This window comes from Halichoerus grypus, chromosome 5, assembly GCF_964656455.1.
Source record: "Halichoerus grypus chromosome 5, mHalGry1.hap1.1, whole genome shotgun sequence".
NCBI classification, from domain to species: Eukaryota; Metazoa; Chordata; class Mammalia; order Carnivora; family Phocidae; genus Halichoerus; species Halichoerus grypus.
The window spans coordinates 84,419,197-84,446,309 of record NC_135716.1 but is presented as its reverse complement, the minus strand read 5'-3'; the positions used below and the strand labels follow the sequence as shown (position 1 = coordinate 84,446,309).

At 47.4% G+C, this 27,113-nt stretch overlaps 1 protein-coding gene and 1 long non-coding RNA gene across 6 annotated transcripts in view; one reads left to right on the top strand and one right to left on the bottom strand.

Moving 5' to 3' along the window:
• Positions 1-27,113, top strand: part of LOC118552378 (uncharacterized) — a 604,572-nt gene that overhangs the window by 57,237 nt on the left and 520,222 nt on the right. Inside the window, exons 1-4 of one of the 2 annotated variants that reach the window (XR_013447915.1) lie at positions 18,476-18,675; positions 20,693-20,883; positions 21,764-21,852; positions 22,210-22,325. This is a non-coding gene — a long non-coding RNA (uncharacterized LOC118552378). Of the gene's footprint in view, positions 1-18,475; positions 18,676-20,692; positions 20,884-21,763; positions 21,853-22,209; positions 22,326-27,113 lie in introns of those variants that run through there. The other variant, XR_013447914.1, reaches the window with a different exon arrangement.
• S100A10 (S100 calcium binding protein A10) lies at positions 7,855-18,500 on the bottom strand. 4 transcript variants are annotated; one of them, XM_078072429.1, is made up of 4 exons: positions 18,222-18,343; positions 17,735-17,918; positions 10,937-11,089; positions 7,855-8,255 (listed from the first exon to the last, which is right to left on the bottom strand). In XM_078072429.1, the coding sequence occupies exons 2-4, from the start codon at positions 17,741-17,743 to the stop codon at positions 8,094-8,096; spliced, it is 324 nt and encodes a 107-aa protein (XP_077928555.1). In that variant the 5' UTR covers positions 17,744-17,918; positions 18,222-18,343; the 3' UTR covers positions 7,855-8,093. The 4 variants fall into 4 exon arrangements, with proteins under 4 accessions (XP_077928555.1, XP_035974680.1, XP_035974681.1 ...); XM_036118787.2 differs by lacking the exons at positions 17,735-17,918; positions 18,222-18,343 and adding an exon at positions 18,484-18,500; XM_036118788.2 differs by lacking the exon at positions 17,735-17,918 and having other exon boundaries at positions 18,222-18,355.

The following is a 27,113-nucleotide window of genomic DNA, read 5'->3' as shown; positions in this document are numbered from 1 at the left end:
GGAGCTGGGGTATTTTGCTCCACCCTATTCTTACCTTCCCATCTCCTGTACTCTAGTCCAAATCTCAGCTTCTCTTACTTGGCTTATTACAATGTGCAGTTAAAATCTTAAATTCAAACAATACATATTTACTTAAGACAGGATAGTTCTTTTTTTTTTTTTTTTAAGATTTTATTTATTTATTTGACAGAGAGATAGAGAGAGAGCACAAGTAGGCAGAGAGGCAGGCAGAGGGAGAGGGAGAAGCAGGCTCTCCGCTGAGCAGGGAGCCCGACGTGGGGCTCGATCCCAGGACCGTGGGATCATGACCTGAGCTGAAGGCAGCCGCTTAACCAACTGAGCCACCCAGGCGTCCCAAGACAGGATAGTTCTTAAAAACATCTAAAAAGCAATGAATTTAACAATGAATTATTTTTTAAAGTAAAATTTTATTAAATTTTTTGTACATGGATTCATTTTGTACATGGATTCATATCCTAATGATATGAAAGGACACATAAATATTCTCCTTCCCACTTCCTGCTCCCCCCTCCCCCTGCCCCACCATCCTGTTTTTTCTGGGAAGCATCCGGTTTTATCAGTTTCTTATATATTTAAGTAATTATGGGCATGTATTCTCCACTATCATTTTCCCCCAAATGGTGGTTTAATGGACATACTTACAGAGAGACAGATGCACACTATTCTGTACTTTATTTTTTGCTCTAACATTATGTCTTGTGCTCATTACAGATCAGCATATAGAGATCAGTTGTTTCTCATGACTGCCCAGCAAGCAGCAGACTCTTAATTGGCAGGCCTCTTTCTAGTGTCTCCCATGTCTGTCATGTGTGTTGGATTAATTATGCTGAAATGTCACTCCCTTGCTCGAACCTACATGCTTTCCCCCATCCCAAGTATGACGTGGTCCTTGCCCTTCCCGCATCTGACAGCACACCCATCCCAGCCAGGCCCGGTCTTTCTCTGTTCGTTCTGGCCTTTTCCACGTTTTCTGCTCCTCTCTGCTCTTCCCACCCTGCCCTGCCCAAAGTGGATCTTCCTCTCTGTTCTTTTCTCCTGACTCCTCTCTCCATGAAACCCCGGACTCTCAGCACTGATGGTGGCATTTACCGCTCAGCACTCAGGCTGCGTCTTCGCCTCACCTGCTGTCACCTGCTGTCACCTACGCATTGTTGATATACACAGCTCTTGGTCCACTGGACTGCAAACTCCGAGCAGACCAGTGACCACACTCTCTGTGTCGTTCGCTACTTCCTGTGGTGCTTGCAGTCACACCGTTGAAAGGAAATTTCATTACAGGAAATCACCTGTAAAGTGGGAACAGTAATAGTACCTGATGTGTAAATGTTGCGGTCTGGGAGCAAATGGCCAAGAAAGAATTCTTGAGACATCTTCAGTGCAAAAAGGTGGTTTTATTCAAGCACGGGGACAGGCCCATGGGCTGAAAGACCTGCCCCGGGGTCACGAGGAGTGGTGATTATATACTCTAAGGTGGGAGAGGGGTAGGGATGGCTAAGTCTCTAAGGAATTTGGAAACAAGGTTTCCAGGACCTTGAGGGGCTAACTGTTGTTAGGAAGAAGTCATTTACTACTGTCTAGTAAAACCTTAGTCATGGGACCCTTCAGATGTGTATCGGTGGGCCATATGCTTAGAGGATGACGGCTAACATATATCCTGGGTAGGGGGTGGGTAGAGATAAAGGAAGTTTCCAAAGGGATTTTTATTTGTTAAAGGAGACTCACAGGGGCGCCTGGGTGGCTCAGTCATTAAATGTCTGCCTTCGGCTCGGGTCATGATCCCAGCGTCCTGGGATCGAGCCCCGCATTGGGCTCCCTGCTCAGCGGGAAGCCTGCTTCTCCCTCTCCCACTCCCCCTGCTTGTGTTCCCTCTCTCACTGTGTCTCTCTCTGTCAAATAAATAAATAAAATCTTTAAAAAAAAAAAAAGGAGACTTATAGGATCCTGGAGGTCAGGCTAATGTCAAGCTAAGGTTGCCTTTTACCTCTAGCAAAGTATTAAATCAAGGCAGTTGAGTTTCTAGAGGAAGGTCACCCTGCCTGTCTCAAGTACTTGTCAGTGGGCTGTCAGTTATAAGGAAGTTCAAGTCTTTTTCTTTTGCCTTCGTTCTCCACATCAATATCTATCTCATAGGTTGTAAAATTTGTAAGAAAGCCAAGAAACCTTTTGTGTGTTGACTCACCCAGAATGGGAGTAGGACAGAACAGAGTCCTCTCTACAGACACCAAAGCTGAATCCTCCTCCTCCTCCTTCTAGAAAAACAGGCTTGAGGCTAAGTGCTGTTACTGCTCATCAGAGCCTTAATGGATGTGCCCAGAAGAGGTTGATGGGAACAGGCTGAGCCTTTGCAGGAAGAAGCCGCAATGCAGGGGCTGCTCATTGATTAGCTGCTTGGGTGATATGATAGGATTTTTGCATTACGCAGTTCAAGTTCTGTGGTCCAGAGAGCTAACTGAAATGATTTTTTCTCCTCTGGTCAATCTTATCGGGAGGATGACATAACAGCATTAAAGAAAACATTAATGACATCACCATTTTTACTTTACATAACCGCTTCCAGACTTTGCTCACTTTCATGTGGTAAAAAATATACAGGGTAGCTGCAGTCAGAGTGAATATATCATTTTGCGGATAAGTAGGAATCTTGGTAGGACACAAGAATTAGTGTTCCATGGAGGCATCTTCCTCATTCAGACCCTGTGGCCCTATCATCTTGATTTTCTCCCCTCTTCATTTTGGTGTGACTTGCCAGAGGTCAGGTTTTTCTTTCTTCTCTGTTCTCAGTGCTTCTTAGAAAGGTAAATATAAAACCCCACTCTGGTTTATCTTTTGTAAGCTAGAACGTGATTGGGATGTGAGTGCTGGAGGAAAGTGGGAAGAACATTCACAGGAACTTATTTATTTATTTAAGGTTATTTATTTATTTATTTGACAGAGAGAGAGAGAGAGAGAGAGAGACAGGGAACACAAGCAGGGGGCAGTGGCAGAGGGAGAAATAGGTTCCCGCTGAGCAGGGAGCCCAGTGTGGGACTCGATCCCAGGACCCTACGATCATGACCTGAGCCGAAGGCAGATGCTTAACTGACTGAGCCACCCAGGCTCCCCCACAGGAACATATTTATTGTCGATCGCCCCCTATTAGACAAGAGGGTCTGTCTCCTATAGGAGTAGAGATAAGCCAAACCTTAGATTCTTAGCGTTTTTATCCAGTGACCTCACCTACCACACCTCACACATCATTTACTATTTCCCAGTTGTCATTCATTTATCACCTACCTTTTCTGTCTCACTTACATGTACTTTCTCACATGAATACACTCCATTCTAACCTCCCGGGGACTCTGTGTCCTGGACATTCCTCTGTACCATCATTAGTATGTCCCAGAAGGCCGCAGGGAAGAGTGGCTAAAACCATAGATGGTCTAGGTTCAAATTCTGCCTCCACCACCTATTAGCTCCATACCTTGGTCAAATCACCTGCAAAGTGGAAATCAACAGTCCCTACCTCACTGGTTGTTGGGAGGAGCGAATGCATTAATACTTGTAAGGCACTAGAACATAGTAAAAGCTCAATTAACATTAGCTATTATCTTAATATCCTCTAATCTTCAAAGACTAGATTACCTGTAATCTTCTCTGCCTAATCTTGCCCCACCCACAATGATCACTCACTCTTTTGATGGTGTAACATATTTGATACTTAATTTACACAAATAGCACCTGGAGACAGCTGCAGAATGGGAAGAAAGAAACACACCATCTGAGTTCACATCTTGACATTGCCACTTACTATGCGGCTTTGGGGTAGTTACTGGAGTCTTGGTTTTGCCATCTGTAAAATGGACGTTATAACACCTTAACAAGGTTACTGTGAGGGCTAAATAAGATAATGCTTGAGAAGTAGCTCATACAGATCTTCGTAGACCCTCAATAAATACACAAGTTCTTTTAAAAAATACTAGAATTTTGTTTTCCAGACTCCAAAAGTAGAATTGTAGAGAATTAAGATGACATAGCAGTGTATAGAAAGGAAATTAAAATAATCTCATAAACTTCTTCCTGGAGACAAGTTTCCTTAGCCGGTAACTCCTACCTTAGAAACCAAAACACAGCTGGATGTATTTCCTTTAGTCTTTTGTGTGTGTGCAGACACACATATTTTAAAAAGAAGGGAATCCCAGAGTGCCTGGGTGGCTCAGTCGGTTAAGCATCTGCCTTCGGCTCAGGTCATGATCCCAGGGTCCTGGGATCGAGCCCCACATCGGGCTCTATGCTCAGCGGTGAGCCTGCTTCTCCCTCTGCCTGCCGCTCCCCCTGCTTGTGCTCTCTCTCTTTCTCTCAAATAGATGGGTAAAATCTTTAAAAAAAATTAAATTAAAAAAACAATAAGAAAGGAATCCCATTATATACCAATTTTGCAACCTGCTTTACTTTACATACACATTTCCCCATCTGTTTAATATTTTTCAAAGTCATGGTTTTCATGAGTTATATAGCATCCCATGTACATTTATACTTAACTTATTTATTTATTTATTATTATTTTTTAACAATTTTATTTATTTATTTGTCAGAGAGTGAGAGAGCACAAGCAGGGGGAGTGGCAGGCAGAGGGAGAAGCAGGCTCCCCGCTGAGCAAGGAGTCGGATGCAGGACTTGATCCCAGGGCCCTGGGATCACAACCCGAGCCAAAGGCCTAACTGACTGAGCCACCCAGGCATCCCTATACTTAACTTATTTAACCCTATTGTTGGACCTTGAAGTTGTATTCAGGTTTTAGCTACTCTAAAGATTGCTGCAACAAATATATCTGTATACAGATCTTTGTCATGATCTTTTGTTACTTTGTTAGGATAAATTCTCCCGGGATAGAGATGTTAGGTCAAGAACAACACATTGAAGGGTGCTGGTGCACACCCCCAACTTTGCTTCCCACAAAGGCTGTAGAAATTACTTTCCTGTCAACAGTGACCAAGGGTGCCTGTCATACCTCACTCTTGCTAATGCTCTGTTGTGTTATTTAATTTTTTTTGTCTGCTTTGTCTATATCTTTCAACCAGATTGCAATCTTGAGCAGGCACTGTGGGCATCTGCCTCTTTATGTCCACCACAGAACTTTGCTCATTATCATTCCTATAGATAGCCTTTGTAAATAGTTCCCAAATGAATGAATTCACGACTATTCACGACTGTCCTTCTGAGGTTAAGAGCTGGAGAAGATACTTGAACAATCACTATCAAGTTGGTCAAATTGAGAAAGAGGTTTATATACTTGCCCTTGGTCTCCCATGGAGATGACTTAGGTAGAAAAATACTAAGTCACAGGTAATTGACTCATGTTCAGGGGACTTAGACAAAGGCATGGGGTCCAAGAGAGAAAATGAGATGTGTTTCAGGGTCAGCTCTGCAGCATTTCCACACTGCCATCTGTTCTTCCTTCATAACTGGGTGTGGAGAGGGGCGGGGTCTGCTTTTACAACTCAGCCTTGTAGCAGAATGAGTGGAATTTTCCAGAGGTTCCTCTTGATGGCTGTTGGCATAATCAGAGCTTTGCCCTCTGGGAGCCATTAGACTGCGACTCTTGAAGCCTAGATGATTGTTTCGGTAGGTCAGATTGTGGGATCTGTTGTTTATGTTGGCATGCAGAGTCATGTGGGGTTTTGAACCATAAATACCATTTTTATTTTCTTTGTACTAGCTCAAAACTCTATGTTCTGAGCAATGGGGCTAACGTAAGGAAAATGTGCTATTCTCCCCTTCCCCTACCAGCTCCATCATGCACACACACACCCAGATGGTTGCCTGGCATCGGATACTATTCTGAATGCCAGAGTCTGGGGTCATCTTCTAGGAATAACACATTGCATTAGAATTTTTTGGAATCTACATACCCACTATGAACATGAATTGAAACTTCCTCTGCCCTAACTCCTGAATCTCTCCTGGGCTAGTTCTCTTTCTGTTTTCAGGTAACGAGGTTTAGAGTGTGAAAGCTTGCTGTGGATTTGGGGACATCTGAGCCCACAGTAACATCCCTGTGTTACAGTTTCACTTGCTCATTTGTGAATTGCACACCAATTTTATAATACTCAGTAAACACATTTGTCCCAGGAAGCAGGTGGTGTAAACTAAAGGGGTAAATCTGGGCTGATACACATTCCTGTAAGACAGACAGACAGTTTGCTGGACTGTGATGGGTCAGTTTCTTCTCCATTCCCTGTAGCTGTCAGAGGTTATCTTTTAGAGCCTTCTTTCCTTAGAGCCATGGTTTCTTTAACCTACAGGTTGGAAGACTTGCTTTGGAATTAAGAATCATCCCTGTGGTTGGGGCGCCTGGGTGGCTCAGTCAGTTGAGTGTCTGCCTTCGGCTCAGGTCGTGATCCCGGGGTCCTGGGCCCCGAGTTCCACCAGCTCCCTGCTCAGCGGGGACCCTGCTTCTCCCTCTGCCCCTCCCCCCTGCTCATGCGCACGCGCTCTCTCTTAAATAAATGGATAAAATCTTTAATTAAAAAAAATCATCACTGTGGCAGATATGGTGGATTGGTCAACTCCTAATGTGCAGAGGTTGGAAAATGTGAAACTCTTATTTCCCAGGCTCCCTTGAAGTTAGGGCTCCGATGTGATTGCAGTTCTGCTAATTAGATGTACTTCCTTGAGCCTTGGGTGGGGAGCCAAGTCCTGTGTGGAAGGAGGCAGGGAAATGGGTATCTGGGTTGTGTGGCTCTGGAGCTGCCCAGCTGCAGCAAGGGCTTCCCAGTTCAGCAGACGGCTTCCTGAGCCAGCAGCCCCCTTGGTGGCCCAGTTCTGTGATCTGACATTGCCGGGGTCAGTGCCTTCAGCTCGTCAACCCTCCCTCCGTTTAATGACTTGTAATAAATCCCACTTTGTAAACCTGATATAATCCCATCGCTGCAAAGCTGAGTTGTATTACCTTGTTCATTTCTTGGCTGAGACAAAATAAAATGGCTGGAACTGTACCTTTGACCTTGATTTTATTACAGATTTCTTTTTCCGAAAGCTAGTTTTGGACTACCCTGTTCCCTTTTGCATGCTTTTCCTTGTGAGGATGGACGACCTCATACTGAGCTTTTCCCCAGAATTATGTTGATGTGTCCAATCATAAGAACAAATGTTTCCATCTTCACTGACCTATTTAATTGGAACAATTTCATGTGCCAATTCATACATCATCTCTCCATAAAAGCAGGGTATAGCATACATAGCACATAATGCACATATGCTGAAGCTTGCAACAGGCACAGACCGGGCTGGGAGAAACATCTTGCTGTTTTTTAAGACATTAGTACTGGCACTTCATTTTCAACAGAAAAGGACTACCCCATTCTGTAAGTTGTGCTAGCCTATTTCCTGCCATCTCAATTCAGTCATGACATCTCGTGACAACTCAACATATGTTAGTGTGTTGTTGTTACTGAAGCATCACACCAGACTCTGTTTTTTGATCAGTTGTCTTATGGACTTATTTTTACCTGAGAATTTGCCGAAACTTTGCAATGAAAATTGGACTCTGACATCTCAGGCATTCAAAGTGCTTGTTGGAAAGGCTCTGACTTAACTAGATGAGACGTGCTCAGTAATGGTAAAATTGGGATATGTTCTAGAAGTGCCTTCTCTTAAACCTTGGAGTTTTGGTCCTTCAGCTAGACACAGCTCCAAGGGCGGATCAATCAGGGAAGTCAGACTCCAAGCCTGAAAGGAGAGCGCTTTCCCGTTTTGCCCACTCTGTGGTGCGCCGGCTGCCCAAGGGCACGCAGGCTCTTCGGGAATGAAGCAGGGACGAAGCATTTCTGAAGAAGGAACAAACATTCCATCAAGTGAGGAACTAAAAAAGGAATTTGTTTATTGAGGTTAAGAGGGTACAAGCAATATAAAAATCAAAAGCTTATCTGACTTTCTCTGCTTCTCAAATGGGGGTTGGATTTTATTTGTACATTTTCTGAGGGTCCCGATCTGCTCATGGAATCGTTTATACAGGGTGAAGCTGTGGGACAGATTCCTAAAGAGACCCTTCAGGAGAACTCTCATTGGGTGGGTGGGAGTGTTGCTCATGTTGCCTACTTCTTTCCCTTCTGCTTCATGTGTATTACGAAATAGTCATTGCATGCGATGGTGAGCCCAGCAATTAGCGAGAAGAAGCTCTGGAAGCCCACTTTGCCGTCTCGGCACTGGTCCAGGTCCTTCATTATTTTGTCCACAGCCAGAGGGTCTTTTTGATTCTAAAAAAAAGAACAAAGGCAAGAAATATCGGTCAGTGGTTACTGTGACAAGCTTCTCTGATTTGCCCTGTTGACAACCATTAATATAATCTTCCAATTATCTGAACTCTTGTTGTAGGTTGTAAGTGATCTTTGGAGGTCACCTAAATGTATTTTTCTGCCTTGAGGGAGCATTTCAGTAAATTCAAATTATTAAGCTAGGAAAGAAGTTTCCGTGGTATCCTTTCATATAACTATAGGGATCTTAGGAACTGCCTATTTCAAGGAAGAGGAGGATTCATGTCAGAGAAGCTAGACCAGGCCTCCTAATTCTCAGTCCACCGCATTTGCCACTGTGAACCTGGCATGACCTCTGACCTGTTCTGCTTCTAGTTCAGCCGTTTCTACAATTTTCGAAATCACAGGATTCTGCCTAAGAACCCCCATTTTTTTTTTTTTTTTTGCAGTGTCAGCCTACATTCTCTTAACAAGTGCTTGTTTCTGATAACGTGGTCAAATCCTTGAAAAGGGAAACTCTGTAAGAAAAGATGGCGTAAGATAATTTAGGGAGTAAGTTTCAGATCACTCCTGTTCCTAGTGAGGATGGTTAGAAGTGGGAAGCGTGGCTGCTCCTACAGGGGCCAGACCATCAACCAGGGAGGGAGATGTGGCCCTCTGGAGGTGTTAAGGTGTTCAGGGAAAGTCTCTATACTTCTACTGGTTGTGTACACGAGTGAGGGAACTCACGCTCAGCGTCTCGGGCTGGATGTTTCCACCCTGCACCCAGAGACCCCCTAGGCTAAAGCAGCAGCATTTCCCACTTAAGGACTGAAAACTCCGTCCTAAGCCATCAACTGCGACTCACTCTGTGGGGCTGCGTCCACTTCAGGTGGGTTTCAGTTAATTCTGGCTTCACCCCTGGCTTCCTGGCTGTGGTCAGAAGGAGTGCAATTTGGATGACACAAGGGTCAACTTTAGAAACAAAATGCTCTGTCAGAGCAGCAGGTGTGGGTGTGCCTGGAATTAGGACCCATGCCTGGAGTAAATGACACCACCATGTTTGGTCCTCCGTACTCCGTACACCCTTTATGTTTCTCATGCTGCAACGCCTTCAGGGGGAAAGGGTCTGGGTCTCACATGATGTTCATCCTCGCTTTGCATTTTATGCAGGGCTTAGTACGCGGAGAATGCCTTTGTGTAATGGGCAGGCTTATAATGAACCCGCATTTTATGCTTGCCTGGAAGGATCGCAGAGAGCGGAAGTGTGGAGGTAATCGTGTCCAGCCCTCTCATTTACAGGGGCAGGAACCGAGGCCCAGAAACCAAAGCCACCTGCCCAGTGTTAGGACAAAGCCAGATCTTCTAACTCCTGGTCTGGGGCTGTTATCAGAGGATGTACAAAAGCAGAACAACAGCGTATTCTGCCCCCTTCTGGCCTAGCATTGTGGTAAGTGCAGCTGTGAGAAGGCAGCTGGGCTACTGGTCTCTGTTTACTTAACTGGTGGTGATGACATGGAAATCAGAGCGTACTGTAAAACCCCGTCTTTACGGAGTCAGGAGGCAGGGGCTTGACGAATGTGCTAACCACCAGGCAGATGACAAGACACAGGACCCAGCCCTTTACCACCATCTCCCTTCACCCGTTAGAGGCTAATGCAGTTTTCTACCGCATTCACAGTAACGATCCTCTTCCTTCCTTCCTTTCCTTCTTCCCTTTCCTTTTTTTTTAGATTTTATTTATTTATTTGACAGAGAGAGAGCACAAGCAGGCAGAGCTGCAGGCAGAGACAGAGGGAGAAGCAGGCTTCTCACTGAGCAAGAGCCTGATGTGGGGCTCGATCCCAGGACCCCCGGATCATAATCTGAGCCGCAGACAGCCACTTAACTGACTGAGCCATCCAGGCGCCCCAGTAACGATCCTTTCAAATGACCACAGTAATGGCAGGGAGAGAAGGGCTTGCATTTCACGCTAGAATTTTGTCAAGCAACATTTCCCCTTCGGTTAAATACCACAACCATGTCTTGAGGGCCTACCATGTAAAAGGACAACTGTGCCTTGTGGCCTAATGTCTTGAGTGAGGTGTCTGAGCTGATGGCAGAGTCCTCTCCTAGTCCTGATGGGCCCCTCAGTCTGTGGGACTCAAGCTGTGTTCCTGTGTTCTCATAGCATTTTCCGTGCGGAAAGCAGTGATTCCTGGAGTCATGCTTGGCTCTCATTCAGCAGATGCTCGACACCATTTCTTTATAGATTAGAGCAGGACACATATTTTTAAAAAGGCTTTATCTGAAGCAACTTAGGAAGAGATGCAAATTGCTCGGAGTGGATGTGACCAGAATGCGGCATCTCCAGTGCCAGGTTTAGGACCTGCGGTTGCCACTTTCTGGTTGATGACTCTCCAGTGAGAGGCCTTTTTTCTCCATCTCTGTCTCAACGGCTGTCTTGTGGTTATATGTGTGCAGCCTTGTTTCACCTCCAAATCGTAAGCTCCTTGAGGGCAGGGACTGTGTCTTCTCTACGTTCTGCTTCCCCTTCTATATCTCACAAACAGTAGGCACTCAATAATGTTTAATAAACAAAGGAACAAAGACACCTTTCTGCTAGTGGCCTCTGCAGGGAAGGGGTGAAAAGGGGAAGGAAAAGCCACCAGGGCTAGAAACACTGGGGTTCGTGTCTGGTTCTTTCTGGGCCGTTCAGTACTTACTTCCAAAAATCCAGGGAACTCCTTTTCCATGAGTACTCTCAGGTCCTCCTTTGTTAAGTAGCCTTTATCCCCAGCAAACTTGTGAAACGTGAACATCATGGTTTCCATGGCATGTTCCATTTGAGACGGCATTTTGGTGAAGTCTGTTGAAACCTTTTAAAAGATGTAAAGAAAGAGTTTACATGAACTTTTAAGCCACACGTATTGCCAGTCTTCTGTGGGTAACTGGAAGGAAAGTCATTAGGTCATCCATGTGACCCTTTCCGGCTCTAACGTTCAATGAATCTAAGGCCCAGTTCATCCCAGGTGTTGGGCCTCCTGCTGATGGAAATGGGCACCTCAGGTACTGATGCTCTGAATGAGGAATTTGTCTAGTTGTCCACTAATTCTGCATAAATCACCTAATGAGGAATAAAAACTCTAATCATTTGGAAAAGCAAGGTCAGTGTCCCTCTTTTTAACTGACAAAGCACCTACTGAAAGAGCAGAGGTTTCATCTTTTCTCTTGGCACTGGTACATGGGACTCTTAGATACGTCTGAATACCAACAACCCACACAGTCAAGCCTGGTTAATATTGAAAACTTCAACCCTCCAAGCTTAACTAGGAAACCTGATTCAGTGTAAGTTTTTTAGAAATCTGCTAACAGGGCCCCTAGGTGGCACAGTTGGCTGAGTGTCCGACTCTTGGTTTTGGCTCAGGTTGTGATCTCAGGGTCGTGAGATCCAGCCCTGCTCAGTGCAGAGTCTTCTTTTTATTTTATTTTTTTTAAAAGATTTTATTTATTTATTTGAGAGAGAGAGAGGGAGAGAGAGAGAGCACAAGCTGCGGGGAGCAGCAGAGGGAGAGGGAGAAGCAGGCTTCCCGCTGAGCAGCAAGCCCAATGTGGGATCATGACCCTGGGATCATGACCTGAGCTGAAGGCAGACACTTAACTGACTGAGCCACCCAGGCGCCCCAGCTGGTATCTTCTTAGCATTCTCTCTCCCTCTCCCCCTGCAAGGCGCCTGCCCCCACCCCCGCTGCCATGCATGTGCTCTCTCTCTCTCTTAAAAAAAAAAAGAAGAAAAGAAAAATGGAAATCTGCTTACAAGTGAATTTTCTCTGCTGGGTGTGTATTCTCTACTAAAGGTCTGAACTTGTTACTGCTTGCAATACAGACATTTGCATCTCTGGTAGTAAAGTGCAGTTTCTCAAAGCTACCCAAAGCTCATTATCTAGTTTCTTGAAAAGGAACAAGTAACAGTGTATCCCTAACTCCTTTGGGGACCTAGTTTTTGGCAGGAAGCACAGAAGAGCCACTCTGAGTCTGGGGCACAGTGGGAGAGCAAGAACTTTCCATCAGAAAGTGTTTAAAAGGAGGGAAAGGAAACATGTCAGATCATTATATTCAGGTATAAAGACCTGGGGGCATGTGCCGCATCAAGACCCAGTGCCTGGTATTTAATAGGAGCTCAGTGGATTCTGGCTTAATTGGAAGGAATGCTTTGGCCAGAACAGAGTAGTTTTGGCTGACATCACCTAAGATCACACTAGTGGATAGAAAACAGGTGAGCTTGAATGGAGACTGTAGTATACCACTCCAAAAACAAACAACAACAAAAAACCAAAAAAGCTCCAAAAGGGGAGCCTGGGTGGCTCAGTCAGTTAAGCGGCTGCCTTCTGCTCAGGTCGTGATCCCAGGGTCCTGGGATGGAGCCCCGAATAGGGCTCCCTACTTAGTGGGGAGTCTGCTTCTCCCTCTCCCTCTGCTGCTCCCTCTGCTTGCGCTCTCTCTCATTCTATCAAATAAATAAAATCTTAAAAAAAAATAAGCCCCCCAAAACCCCACGTCACGGGAACAGGTTTTGAGCACAGGTTGACCAAGAGGCCGGCACCTTCCCTGGCTGAAGAGTGCCCAGAGAAACCAGAAACATGATTTCGGTCTGGTTCCTGCTGCCGGCGGATCTGTGTTCACAGATTTCTAAATATCTTTTACGGAGGAGAAGGTGGAGTTAGTTGGTGACCATGGGGATTGAGCAATTACACTTACGAATTGTAAATTCTACCCCCTAATCCCCAGAAAAGTGCAGGAACCAGCATGCCAAAGAATGTGCTATTCTAGAGAATGTTACACGCCAGACTCTGGTATGATTCATCTGAAAGGCAGTTCTCTTGGAGAGATCAGCAAATTAATGCTTCAAGGTCCACTGTGAGATGAATTCCAGGGGAGCCACACCCTTTTCCCTCCCTTCCTACACAGCCCCTGTGGTTGTCGATGGCAACCCATGGCGCTTAGATGGAGTTGCCCTTGCCTGGATTGTTCTGGAAGTCCAGCAATTTAAGAGAACTGAGCCGAATGAGTCACCTACGGGAGAAAGATGTGGGATCCCACTCCAGTTCTGAAATAACTCAGGAAAAGAGTCAGTGACCAGAAGTATGAAAAAACCTGTGTCTAAGCTCAGAGTGGTAGGGTACTTCACACCGATTCCCAAAGATGCCAAAATTGGTACTGGCTGCCGGACACCCAGGTCACCTTCTGCACAGAGCAGAGCAGAGGGAAAGTGCACTGCAAAGCCAGAGAACTAAGAAAGGGGACACAGCACGGTAAGGACCCCTATAATGGGAGAACAGGCTAATTTAGGAACTTCTAAGAGATACAAGTTGTAAGCAGGAGATCTTGGCCACCCTTGAATATGTTCTTCAAGAGAGTAAGGCCAGTCTAACCCACATTCGCTCAGGTCTCGGGTCACTCCAGTCCTACCCCTCCTTGTCCACATTCATTACGAAGTATTCCTCTCTGAAGCCACATGCCTGCCCCATTGGGTCCCCCATCTCCCCCTCACCGTTTTATTTAAGAAATGGGCTGTAAGTACAGTAGCCAGCTGACTCCCTATTTGTCAGGTAGACCTTTTGTAATAAGAATGCAGAACAGTGGGCACCTGGGTGGCTCAGTCGTTAAGCGTCTGCCTTCAGCTCAGGTCATGATCCCGGGGTCCTGGGATCGAGCCCCGCATCGGGCTCCCTGCTCAGCGGGAAGCCTGCTTCTCCCTCTCCCACTCCCCCTGCTTGTGTTCCCCCCCCGCCCCGTCAAATAAATAAATAAAATCTTAAAAAAAAAAAGAAAAAAGAATGCAGAACAGTGACTAGCCAGGAGTTCTTAGAGATGAATGGCTTTGAAAACCAGAGGAGATGCCCACAGTCTCATCAGGAACCGGTGCCCAGAGAGCAATGAGCATGGCTATGAGCAAATTATTCTGTTTGGAAGGAGGAGCCAGTGCACTGGTTTTAAAGTAAGATGAAGGAAAAGGGGGAAAAGTTGTGATTAGAACTGTTCTCTTAGCTAGTGGATGAGTCACGGAGCTCGTTCCCCAAGTGCAGCTCTTCGCCCCAGAGTCAGCGGCCCTCCCCTCTTGGGTGGGGCAGGCTGCAGGGCTGACCGTTGGTAGCTAGAGTAGGAAGTTCAGGGACCTGAATCTGGCGCTTCCATCCCTCCAATCCTGCGACACGCTCTGCTCCATTTTTGCTGGGGTGCCTTGGGCCTGGGGCTGAGAGGTGGCAGCATCCTCTCTGTACCCAGGACAACCCAGTCCTGCACCTGAAACACTCCATCCATTTACTCTTTCAGCTGTCTGTCTCTCTCTCAGATTTAAGATCCTCTAGGTTAAAAACTGAGTTATTCTGTTCTATCTATGAGCCACATGATAAGCATTTGCTAAATGAGTGAATGAATAAATCAGACAAGCCCCTTGGCAGGACCTGAAGTGCAGGTGTGACCACCCAGGTCTGGACTGAAAACCTTGTAGTTCAGACCTCAGCAGAAGGATGTGAAGCTGGAAGAGTTGGGGAAGGGGCCCACAGGGGCTGCCTGTAAATGGAACAGTAGGGTACAGAGGAAAGCACATTCCATGAGTGCAGGAAAAAAACGCGTCCTGCTAAACAGGTCTGGCCGGACCCTGAACATGACTTCTCTTTCTCTTCTCACTCCTGCTGTTTTCTTGTGTTTTGGTTCTCACTGTGAGCTCCATAGGCTGTTAACTACCTCATCATTCTTTCATTTTTTTATTGAGTCATTTTATTCCGATGTCTGTGTATCCTCCCTACCTGCTTGCCTGGGTAAGAGGTCTTTAAGATGGAGGCTCAGAACTCTGTAGTCTTTCTCCGTGTAGCTTTCTCTACAGAAAAGAATTTTGGACTCCACAAATTTAGTCACAGTGGTGGGAATTAAGTTTTCCATTTCTGGTCCTCCTACCCTGAGCACCTGCTGTGCCCATCCCTGATGTGAGGCTGGTACGCGTGCTCGCACACACTCTTTCTCTCTCTCCATGGTGCTTGCTTTTGGGGAGTTCACCAGCTAATGGCATACTGTTTAAAAATATATCCTGAATTTTAGCTAATTGTGTTTCTGATTCTTGCCCCACTAGATTGTGGGTTCCTTGAGCACCCTGCCCTCCCACAGCCTGCTCAATGAAGTGGTGAGAATGAAAGTGACAATAATGTACATTTTGATTCTCCTGGGAGTAGCAGGGAGCAGGAGGCCTCCTTAGAAAAGTGTCTGCTCTTGAGCAGTCCCAGATGTTTGCTCTGGACCCATGCCCAGATTCAGACCGTAATTTCAAAAAGGACACTTTGAAAGAGCAAGAGGTCTGATTTACTTTGCTCTTCTGTGTCTTGTCTATACCCTAGTTTTCTTATGGCCCACCCAGAAAATAATTGGCAGGGGGACAGTCAAAACATCTGTTATTTAAAAATGTGTTTGAGGTTTCCTTCCTTTTGCCTTGGAGATTTTGAAAAGAAAAAAGCAAAAACCTTTTTTTTTTTTTTTTTTTTAATTGAACACAGAAGGTATTTTTGAATTTGATCCCTAAAGAGAATTCAGAAAAAAATGAGTTGAGGCAATGGATCTGGATCCAGGCTGTCTCTCCCACCTCTTCCCAAACATAAAACTTGCTCACCAAAAAAGTGGGCAGCAAAGAAAAAGCTCCAGATGCAATGCAATAGGAAGAAAGAACTCAGAAGCCTTCTCTACCCCAAGGGAGCACATCCACGTTTCCCTGAAGAGTTGTCAGACATCAGCCGGAACTGGCGAACAGTAGCCATTGTGACAACTGCTAGTAAATCCATCGGTGGGTTGGGTGGTAGTTACTTAGTGAAGGGGTAGGAAGTGCTGAAGATTGTCAAAAATATAAATTTTTTTTTTTGCTTTTGGTGTGAGATTTCTAAATTGTTGAGTCTCCAGGAAAATGAAAAGCTTAAGAAAGATGCTAAAACTTCATTCCAGCTTTCCCAGCACTCAGAATGCTAATTTATACATCATAACCCTGAAAAGATTCCATTGTTTCCCTCAACTTTGAAATACTGGGCTGTATCCAAGGGCATACCAAGTGGGTAGTACTCTAAAAAAGCCACATTTTTGGAACTCTCATTGGAAAGCAGGGAGGCACCCAGTCTCAGCCCCACCCAGCCCAAGGCCTGACTTCACTGGGGTGGCTGCTTGGGGGACTGGTCAAAGGCCAGACACGGGAGGAAAAGGGCCCATCTGACATTGTTTGCAAGAAAAGCCAGGGAAGAGCATCACCTAGAAATCAGTGTACTTTATGGCCAGTACACCCTCAAGAAGACTTGAAGAACTGAAATAGGAAACTTCAAATGGTGGGTCAAGGACAATGATGAAGAAAGTAGCTTCTGGCTGTCAAGGAAAGCATATATGTCATCGAGGAGAGACAATTAAATAGAAACAGGATAGGAATCTGTGAGGGCCGGGCTGATGAAGAAATTTCACATGAGTTATATGAACTCATTTCTGCCCCAGCCTCTGGTATTATCCTTTGCAACTGGCTTGCATGCTGGAGGCAAAGATCACTGTCAGGGTGTTTCCATGAGCCTGGCCTCACCTGAAGCGCAGCATATAAAGATCCACTGCAGCAGTTTGGAAACTCAAGCTGCAGGGGGGTGGGGGTGGAAACCTGCAGCAACTGCTAAAAACATCAACCGGAAGAGCTACCTCACACCTAAAGCTGTGGCAGCCTGCCAGCAGGCACACGGCCCAATCCCCCAACAGTGGTGCGTCTCACCATGGCCCTGCCAATCCAGTTGCTGCCCTCACCCGCAGTTCAGTCAAGAAACCTCTCCTTCAGATAGCTGGCCAGTCCCGGTGACTCACTTCCTCTTGGAAAATGCCCTCTGAGATGGCACAGTTCCCCTTCTCCTTCAGGGAGTGTTCTGTCGGAACCATCTGCAGAGAGTATCTGGAACCATTGGGGCCACACCCACATGGTCTCACAGCTGAGTCACGGGCCTGCACTAGGAGAATCTGGGAGCCCTTTGTGCTGGCCAGGCCCTGCACGATGCTCCCAGCTCCCCTTGGGAGGGAAGGGGGGGTGGGCTTGATGTATCTCAGGGTCTGGCCTAGGGCTCTGCTCTGCCTATCTTGTAGCTGCTCGGCTTTAATCGGCTTTCCTCACCAGCCCCACCCACCCAACTTGGCGGAGTCAATTAGCCAGAGTCTAACTGGACAGTAAGCAGTGTCCAGGCTTCGAGAAAGCCGCATTCCTTTGGCTAAGCTCAAGTTGTGACCCGGTACCAACGGCAAGTCTATCTGTGTCTCATTGCACGGGGCCAGGTTAATCTGGGTTGGGAGGTCTTTCGTCAAGGCTGCTCTTCCCCTCTTTATAGTTCCACTTGTTTAATGAAGATCGCAAGAAGGGAATCCTTTCGGGAGGGAAATCCCGTCCTATATTCCCCTCTCCGCCACCGCGGGCTAGCCAAGCTTTATAAAGAAAACAAACACACCTACACACAAACAACAGGAAGCCCAACCTGAAGCATCTGGGCGAGGGACTGAGCAGTGCCCTTGAGGAAGGGAGTCCGCCAGCTCCAACCCGTCCAGCTCGGGCCCTCCAGCTCACACACATCTGCGGGAGGTCAGCCCGCAGCCGGAGTCCACAGAGAAACAGGCCAGCCAGGAAGGGGCGAGAAGCGGGGCTTCGGATAACTCGGGGGACTAGTGGAAAAGTAGGAAAAGTGGGAGTAAGGAGAAACGGAAAGGGAGGAGAGAGCACAGGCTCCGGGGCGCCGACACCGCGGTCCTGGAATAAAGGACGAGCGCCCCTCCTCCAGTCCGCGAGGATCAAGGGCAGGGGCGCTGCCCGCCTCGCCCGGGTGTGGCCCAGGGCGCTGAGAAGTGGACACCTAGCAGCCCCCGGCGCCCGGAACAACCGCGCGAAGCCCGGGCAGCCGATGGGGGGCTTCCCCGGGCGCCGGGTCGGGGCTGGGGAGCGGCCGGGGAGCGGCGGGCGGAACTCACCTTGGCCTGAGGCGCGGCGGGGACGATTGGTTGGCTGGGACGCACGGCCAGTGAGCGGAGCGCGAAGGGCTGGAAGCCTTAGTACGGGGCGGGGGTGGGGGAGTGGGGGGGGAGGGGGAGGCAGGAGGAGCCTGGGCCGGTGTCCGGGCCGCGCTCACCCCACCCCTTCCCCCGCCCTCCTCTTCCTGTCCCCCCCCACGCCCCGCGCAGGCACACACCCTCCCCGCGGTGCCGCAGCGCGCGGACCTCCACCCGCTCTCACCTCGCCCGAGAGCATTCTTGTGAACATCGCTTCCTACTCGAGAGCTCTCGGATATTTCAGGACATCCCCACCCTGGGCCGTGCCCTTCCTCTCGGGTTTGGTTTAGAGAGTGAGCGCGCGAGGAAATCAAAGAATCCAGCGGTTCTGCGGGTGGGGCGCGCTGGCCCAGAACCAGATGTAGGCGGCTCTTCGGTAACCTACGGGGCTAGGACTGGACGGTACCGCAGGGAGGGAGGGCACGTGGAGTCCTAACGACCGCCAAGGTGTCGTATTCTCAGATTAGGCCCAGGACGTGAGTCCGGAGGGTCTTCGTGGCCTGTGCCCGTCCGCCTAGGTCTAGGGGAGAAGCCCTGCCTGTGCTTGCCCCGCGGGGGGTGGGGGGGATGAAGGGTGCTGTTGGCTAGTCGGCTCCCACATGAACCCTTTGTTGAACAAGGGATTGACCCCTCAGTGTGTATGGCTCCACGTGGTGGACAGTGCAGCTTCAGCTGTGGTTGACCAAAGTCAAGACCAAAGTTCCTAAGCCTCCTTTCTGTCCTGTAATTGGCCTGTTTGGTTCTCGAAGCCCTGTAGGAGAAATTTCTGGAAGAAATTTAGAGAAAACCTAAGTGTTTCTAGTGGATGCACAGTGTTTCCCTCCTCCCCCCATTTATTTTAACTGCTGTTTAGGGTTAAATGCAAACTACTAGCAGCTGTTGGTGGAAAAGGGCCCAGTCCCAAGTTCTGGGTTTTCCTTTGTTCCCAGGGGAGGTCCTGGGAGGAGTGGAGTGAGTGATCCTAAAGGAATGAGCAGAGTCGGGGAATCCTCCAGGTGCTACCATGTGACTAATCTTGGCTCTTGCTAGGAAAACCCAATTTGGATTTCAATTCTCACTCACGCTGGGTTCCTGCAACCCTCGTGGTGACTGTTTAGGGGGGAGTTCTTAAAAATCTTGCCATATGCTTCCCAAGTTTTTCCCAGGCCCCAGGTTATAGTCAAGAGTGGAGAAAATCCTGGATCCTGTTAGTCCCAGGGAAGATGCAACTGGTTTTAGAATGAGAACACCTGAGTTTGTATACTCTTACTTACTTGATTTCTTCATTTGATCCACAGACCTTTACGAATGCTCAGTATATATGGCAGGCCCTGGGCATTCAGTTTCTTCCCTCAAAGAGCTTCCAATCTAGTTGGAAGGTAGATAAGCAAACAATTAAAATCCGGTGCCCCCAGTGAATGGTAGAGGACACTAGGGGATACTTGGAGAATGTTGACTCCAAGTGGTCACAGAACAATTCCTGGAGGAGGCAACGTTTGGTTGATGTTTTAAAAGTAACAATGACACTTATTGTGACTTTTAAATCTGATTATAAAACAGGTTGTATTCTTATTATAGGTTTGGAAAATATACCAATGTATGGAAAAGAAAATACAATTATTTGTAAACCTATGAACCAAAGATAAACATTTCTGTGTTTTCTAGTCTTTTTATACATCTATTATATGTGTGTGTGTGTGTGTGCGCACATGCTTACACGCACGCACGTATTCGTAATTTGGGGATTTGGGGGGACAGAGGGGGATTTTAAAAAATTGAACCCAGAGGGCATTCTCAAATTTGGTCCCTAAAGCAAATTCAGAAAAAATGAATTGAGGCAATGGATCTGGATCCAGGCTGTCTCTCCCACCTCTCCCCAAACATAAAACTTGCTCACCAAAAAAGTGGGCAGCAAAGAAAAAGCTCCAGATGCAATGCAATAGGAGGAAAGAACTCAGAAGCCTTCTCTACCCCAAGGGAGCACATCCACGTTTCCCTGAAGAGTTGTCAGACATCAGCCGGAACTGGCGAACAGTAGCCATTGTGACAACTGCTAGTAAATCCATCGGTGGGTTGGGTGGTAGTTACTTAGTGAAGGGGTAGGAAGTGCTGAAGATTGTCAAAAATATAAATTTTTTTTTTTGCTTTTGATGTGAGATTTCTAAATTGTGATCACACTGATTATAGAATTATGTGTTCTATTTTTGTTCCATAATACTTTCTCTTTTCTCTTTCTTTCTTTTTCTTTCTTTCTTTCTTTTCTTTCTTTCTTTCCTTCTTTCTTTTTCTTTCTCTCTCTCTTTCTTTCTTTTTCTCTCTCTTTTCTTTTTACTATTTTCTGTCATTAAATATTGTCAAGAACATGCTCATTCATTCACTCATTCTTTTTTTTTCCCCATTCAACTACACTGTAGCTTCTCTGCTCTCTTCTCCTGGTTGCTGGTGCCAGACTCTGAGACCCCCCAGGTCCTAGTAGCTGTGGCTCCAAAGACGGAGGGAACTGGGTTTCTGAAACCCTGTTAAGTGCTGAGGACGCAGTGGTGAAAATGGTCAGTAGGATGGCTGCTATCTCTGCCTTTGTGCAGCTTTCTACAATTTCGTACTGGTAGGTCCATAAAGTCCCATGTATCTACCATGCTTATTATAATCTCCCTCTAGAAGAGGTTGTACCAGGCAGTTCGTTCTTTCTTTTTCTTTTTAAAGATTTTGTTTATTTATCAGACAGAGAGAGAGAGAGGACATAAGCAGGGGGAGTGGCAGGCAGAGGGAGAGGGAGAAGCAGACTCCCCGCTGAGCAGGGAGCCCAATGCGGGGCTCGATCCCAGGACCCTGGAATCATGACCTGAGCTGAAGGCAGACGCTTAACGACTGAGCCACCCAGGCCCCCCTAGGCCATTCTTTCTTGAGAAAGTAGTCATGCCTTGTAAACCACATGCATACAGTGGAGCCAACTCTGTTTACCTAGTGACAACCAATCAGATCAGGCAGCAGTGCCTGAGCCAGAGCTGCCCAGCAAGGATGGTAGAGTAGCAGGGGGAAGGGGAGCTGTGCAGAAAGAAACAGATGGCTCTGTGAAAAATCAATAAAAGAAAATCTTGTTTAAAGTGGAGTCAGGAAGCCAGCAGGGGGAGCTCTCATGCCCTAGGGCTCATCAATTGCAGACCCAAAAGGAAGAGAGGGACCTTGCGGGTGGATACTACTTACTATCCAGGCGGGAGGGAGGAAGGCTTTCTAGCACAGTCCAGCCAATGAGAGACTGTCACAACTCAGCCAATGAAAAGCCACTACCCTTCACATTCCCAGTTTACTTGAATGGACTTGATGTTTATAATAGTGCCTGTGAACTTGCAATTTCCTCTATAAAAGAGCAGTCCTCCTTTGTTCTCCTGACTTGCCTACGTTTGCTTGTCTCAGTTTGTAATTCTCTGCTATTCCCAAATAAGCCCATATTTGCTGGTAAAATAACTGGTAGTTTTATTTTTTAGATTAACAGCCATCCAAGGAATGGGAACAGAGGCCTGACTCAGTGTGGTCCCTGGAGCGAAGAGAAGGCAATGTTGAAGCTCTCCACCAGGTCTGTGGTATGTTCTAGTACACTAAATGCTAGGAGCAGGGGACATCGTTCCACTACTGAGGCAGCAGTGGGAGTTGTCCCTCTTCTCAGGGTGGGCACAAAACCCATTACCCGGTGGTTCTTAACTTTTTGGGGTTTGTAGCTGCAGCCCAGAGGGTGGCCTGTTCACCAGAATTGTGTGCTCTTCCTGTCAGAGTGGACAGGAGTACTCAGCCGGGAGTTAGGATCCCAGCACCTCTTGCACTTAGGTGGGACTCTGACCAGGCACCCGCTGAATGGAACTGGAAGTGATGTGTCACTTGCAGACCAAATTGGTTAAGAGGTGACTTTACCACATTTTTTCTTTCCCTCTGCTAGATGCTGAGGCTTTAGGGTTGGAAGAATCACAGCTGAAGGAGCCCGGGTTACTGAATCACTGAGTGGAGGAAAACCACCTGCTAACTAGGCACAGCTTCGCTGGAACAGTTATGTGGGTGAGAAAGAAAACTGTGGAATTTGGGGGTTTACTTGTTACAGCATAACCCTAACAGATAGAATGGCATTCTTTTGAGTGCTAGGAATTTTGGCAGCACACTCAGAAAGATTAAGTGGCGCACATAAGAGTTACACTATTATACTGATCACACGGCAGCATTGTGGCATGTTCGAGTGAACCAGCTTCCGTCCCGAGGCTCTGTTGGAGCCTCACGAGGCACAGTTTGCCCAGGTCTGGTAGATACGTACACCTTTTTGTCTCTTCGTGTGTATCAAGTTGTGCCTGTAGCGCAGGGAAACTGCATGCAGCCTAGCTCCACGTTCTGTTTGCCCAGAAACTGTTACTGCTGTGAATCGTAGTTGTAGCAAAAGAACACTTCATCTGTCAGTGAAGGAGCCCTGAGGAGTCACCGTGGTCCTCCAAAACCACAGATGTATGGCTGCCTGGCCAAGACGAGTTGCTGGCAATCCAGAAAACAAAACAAAACAACAAACCCCCAAATGTGGACACCCTAAACAGGGAAATGTAATTTACTAAACCTTTTCCGTAGTTTTTGAACATTTAGGTTGTTACCAGTTGTTTTTCTTTTTACTGCCATATATAATGATATACAATAGGACTACCTTTGAATAAACATCTTTGCCCACCTGTTTATTTTCTTGGGATAGACAAGTCGGGCTTCGATTGTGTGGGGGCAGACGGGGGAAAAGCACGTGCCAGAGCATGGAATTGTGGAGTAGTGCTTCTATCCCAGGAATTGCCCCAGTCCTGAGAGGAGGTGCCTTTCCTGGGGCACCTGAGATACTCTTCTAAGGAGCTTCGAGCTTGTTTTTGAAGGTAACAGGGAATCACTGAAGAATGTTAAAGGAGTGTGAGTGGCTACCCCCTTACCAGCTGCCAGGCTCCGGGCAGGTCATCACACCACTGTGAACTTGAGTCTCCTTCTGGGTAAAATAGGGAGAGACACCGATCTTCTGGGGTGACAGAAAAAAATGAAGCAGTGAGTGACCATGAAGGCACCAGCTGTGCCCAGCAGGCAGCGGGTTCTGCACAGTGGCCGGCTTCTGGGTGGTCCCTCCCTCTGTGAAGCAAAAGCTCTAGGGAGGCCAAGCAGGGCTCGGGGTCTGTAGTGTGTGATTCGTGGGCAAACGCCTTTGAGCAGTCTTCCCTGCAGGGCACTGGAGGGTTCCACAGAGGCTGTGTTTGCTGTGCTAACTTATCTCGTGGGGCAGCAAAAGCTGAAGGACTGTAGCTTGCCTATCTTCCTCCCTTCCTTCCTTCCTTTTAAACACAGAACTCTTAGTTGGGGGTTGGAAACTACCTGGTTCTTCTGTAGGTGAGCTGCAAATTCTAATGATTATAATCTATCAGATATTCACTGAGCGCCTTCTTCTTTTTTTTTAACTGAGCACCTTCCAATACCTGGTATGGTCTGGGTACTGTGGCTACGTCCATGACCAAGATAGACAGATTTCCGAGGCCTTACATTCTACTGGGAAAGACAAACAAAATACAAGTAAAGGAGAAAGCTAAACTAATATAAAAATTGTGGTAGGTTGTAATGAGGGCCATGATGGGAAACGCAAGAGTCCGAATGAGAGAAAAATTAAAGAGGACATGTTTTAGGTAAAAAGTCAGGGAAGAGGGATGCCTGGGTGGCTCAGTGGGTTAAGGGTTTGCCTTCAGCTCAGGTCATGATGCCAGGACCCTGGGATGGAGCCCCTCATCAGGCTCCCTGCTCGGTGGGGAGCCTGCTTCTCCCTCTGCCTGCCGCTCCCCCTGCTTGTGCTCTCTCTCTCTCTCTAACAAATAAATAAATAAAATCTTGAAAAAAAGTCATGGAAGAGTACACTGAAGACTTAGAGGAAGACGAGGAACCAGGGTTGCACATAGAGCAGGGGCTAGGAGGAAGCTTACCCTGTGGACGGAAAAGCAAGTGCAGAGACTGGGAGGTGGGCAGGGGAAGTGAGCCTGCAGCATGGTGGGGAGCAGAGGGGAGGGTGACAGGACATGAGGTAGAAGGCACAATTTGCTAGGTCTTAACATGGTGGTTAAGAGCACAGACTTGAGGTCAGTCCTATTTTCTGTGCCTCTCATTAGCCACCTAAGCTTTCCAAATTTTAGTTTTCTCATTTGGAAAAGGGACTTGATCTTAGTACCTGCCTCACAGGAATGTTGCAAATATAAATGAGAAAATGCATATAAATGCTTAGCTGAGTGCTTGGCACATGGGAAGCGCCACACTCATGTTAATCATACTTATTACTAAACGGAGGATGGCTTGGAGCCGGACGGGCCTGTATGGAATCCTGGCTCTGCTGCAGGGTTGCTTTGTGCCGTGGGCAGGCATGTCTTTATGCCCTCTGTTCCTCGTCTATGAAATTCCTTAAATGCCTGTCCTGGGGAGTAATTATTATGGGAATTATATGAGGTGATTTATGTGCAGCCATCCTGATGGTAGGAACCAACCCCTCAAGGTCTTATAATTATTATTATTTTTTTAAAGATTTTATTTATTTGAGAGAGAGAGCGAGCAAGCACAGAGGGAGAGGGAGAAGGAGACTCCCTGTTGAGCAGAGAGCTGGACACGGGGCTCGATCCCAGGACCCTGAGCTACCCAGGTGCTCCAGGTCTTATAATTATTTAAAAATATTTTCCTGGAAGGGCACCTGGTGGCTCAGTCGTTAAGCGTCTGCCTTCGGCTCAGGTCATGATCCCGGGGTCCTGGGATCGAGCCCCGCATCGGGCTCCCTTCTCCACGGGAAGCCTGCTTCTCCCTCTCCCACTCCCCCTGCTTGTGTTCCCTCTCTCGCTGTGTCTGTCTCTGTCAAATAAATAAATAAATCTTAAAAAAATTTTTTTTCCTGGATATTACAGCCTCTTAGTAAACACTCCAAAAGAGACAATCAAAACCTAAATGAAAATCTGTTATAAGTTTGTGAATCGGGCACCTGGGTGGCACAGTCGGTTAGGCATCTGAGTCTTGGTTTTGGCTCAGGTGATCTCAGGCTCATGATCATGAGATCGTGAGATCGAGCCCCAGGTCAGGCTCTGGGCTCAGCACAGAGTCTGCTTAAGATTCTCTCTCTCTCTCCTTCTGCCCCTCCCCCCTTTCTCTCTCTCTCTTTCTCTCTCTCAAATAAATAAAAAAAAAATCTCAAAAAAAAAAAAAAGCTTGTGAATCCACTTGTGTTATGGGTTGGGGTGGACGACAAAGAAAAATCTGGGAATTTTAGCTTTCCTTTTCCATTTTTCTCGTCAGGAGAGACCCTGATTTACCTGGTTTCTTGCAAGGAGGAAGAAAAAAAGATCCTGAATTAAGTAATAGAACACCAGCTTGTCTGAATCTCAAGAATGCTTGGTGCTGGATGCAAACTCTGCAGGGGGAGAGCTACTTCTCATGGGCTATAATTGGCCAGTCTCATATGCAGGCCTTTCCCCCTTATTAACACTTGAGAGCAAGTGGTGCTCCAGGCAGAAATTCTGGGGCCTGTATGAAAAAAAGTTGTTTAAGCCACAGAGACTGTGTGTTCGTTGGTGATACTGGAATGTGGCTGGGGAGGGCTCAGACCTATGGGGCCCTGGTGAGTCAAACCCTTTGTGGAAAGCTGGCTGCTTTGGGGGCCCCTGGGTGGCACAGTCGGCTGAAAGTCCGGCTCTTGGTTTCGGCTGGCTCAGGTCGTGATCTCGGGGGTCGTCGTGATCTCGGGGGTCGTCGTGATCTCGCGGTTGTGAGATAGAGTCCTGCCTCCGGCTCAGAGCTCAGCGAGGAATCTGCTAAAATTTCTCTCTCTCCCTCTTCCTGCCCCTCCCTGCGCGAGCGCACGCGCACTCTCTCTCAAATAAATAAATCTTAAAAAAAAGAAAAACAAAAGCTGGCTGCTTAGTCAGAACTGATGTCAGCGTCAGCCAGCAGCTAGCTCTGGGGTTTCCGGGCTGGAAGCAAGGGGAAGCTGCAGTGGGGCGCCCTCGGGGATTTGCGCGGGGAGAGGGTGTGTCCTTGCTTCCCAGCTAGTGCTGTGGGGCCCTCTGGTGGCTGCGGAGCGAGTAGCTCCGCTGCGGTGGGTGCTTCTTTCAGCGTGGCCCCAGTAGAATAAGGGGCAGGATTAAATAATTTAAATAACTTACCTAAGAGCATATTATGGCCCTGTCAGAACCCACACTAAGCCTAGTCTCGAAGCCTCACTCTTGCCACCACCCCTCTCTGCCTTTCTTTGGGTAGAGCAACAACGAGGACTGTAGCTGCTTCGGAATATAACCGGAATCTAGGCAGGAACAGGAGCAGCGTTCCTGAGTAGCTCTGATGGGAGGTCCTGTGTGTGGCCAGTGTTGCACAAGTGTAGACCGTAACCCGGTAGGATTCAGAACAGTAGGCTCGCTATTGGCTAGGACCCTTAGGAATAACTTGTGGGAGACACAGGGTTTGAAGTGAGCCTTGAAGGTTGGGTGCTGTCCCCTCTGATGGGCATTGATGTAGCACGTGGAACACGTACAGAGAGGAGGGCAGTCAGGGGGTAGGAGGAACAGAACTACAAAGGGGCGAACGTCAGGACACATTTGGGGAAACAGTAAGTGCAACTGGCAAAAGGCTTGGGTGGGGGGAAGGCCTAGCTTGAACTCCAGGCTAGAGATTTAATTTGCAGAACAATAAACCACAATAGCTGGAGTCGCCAACTGGGAACAGGGAGAGTGGGAGCCAGAAGATGATGGTGGGGATGATGCAGGCCTGAATTCAAATGGTGGTGGTGATAGTGGGCAGGAGGGTGCAGCCGGGCACCTGTATCAC

Coding starts and splice junctions, on each gene's coding strand:
- S100A10 (XM_036118787.2), bottom strand. Junction 8,256..10,936: donor AGTTCCCTGGATTTTTGGAA/GTAAGTACTGAA, acceptor TCTTTTTTTTAG/AATCAAAAAGACCCTCTGGC.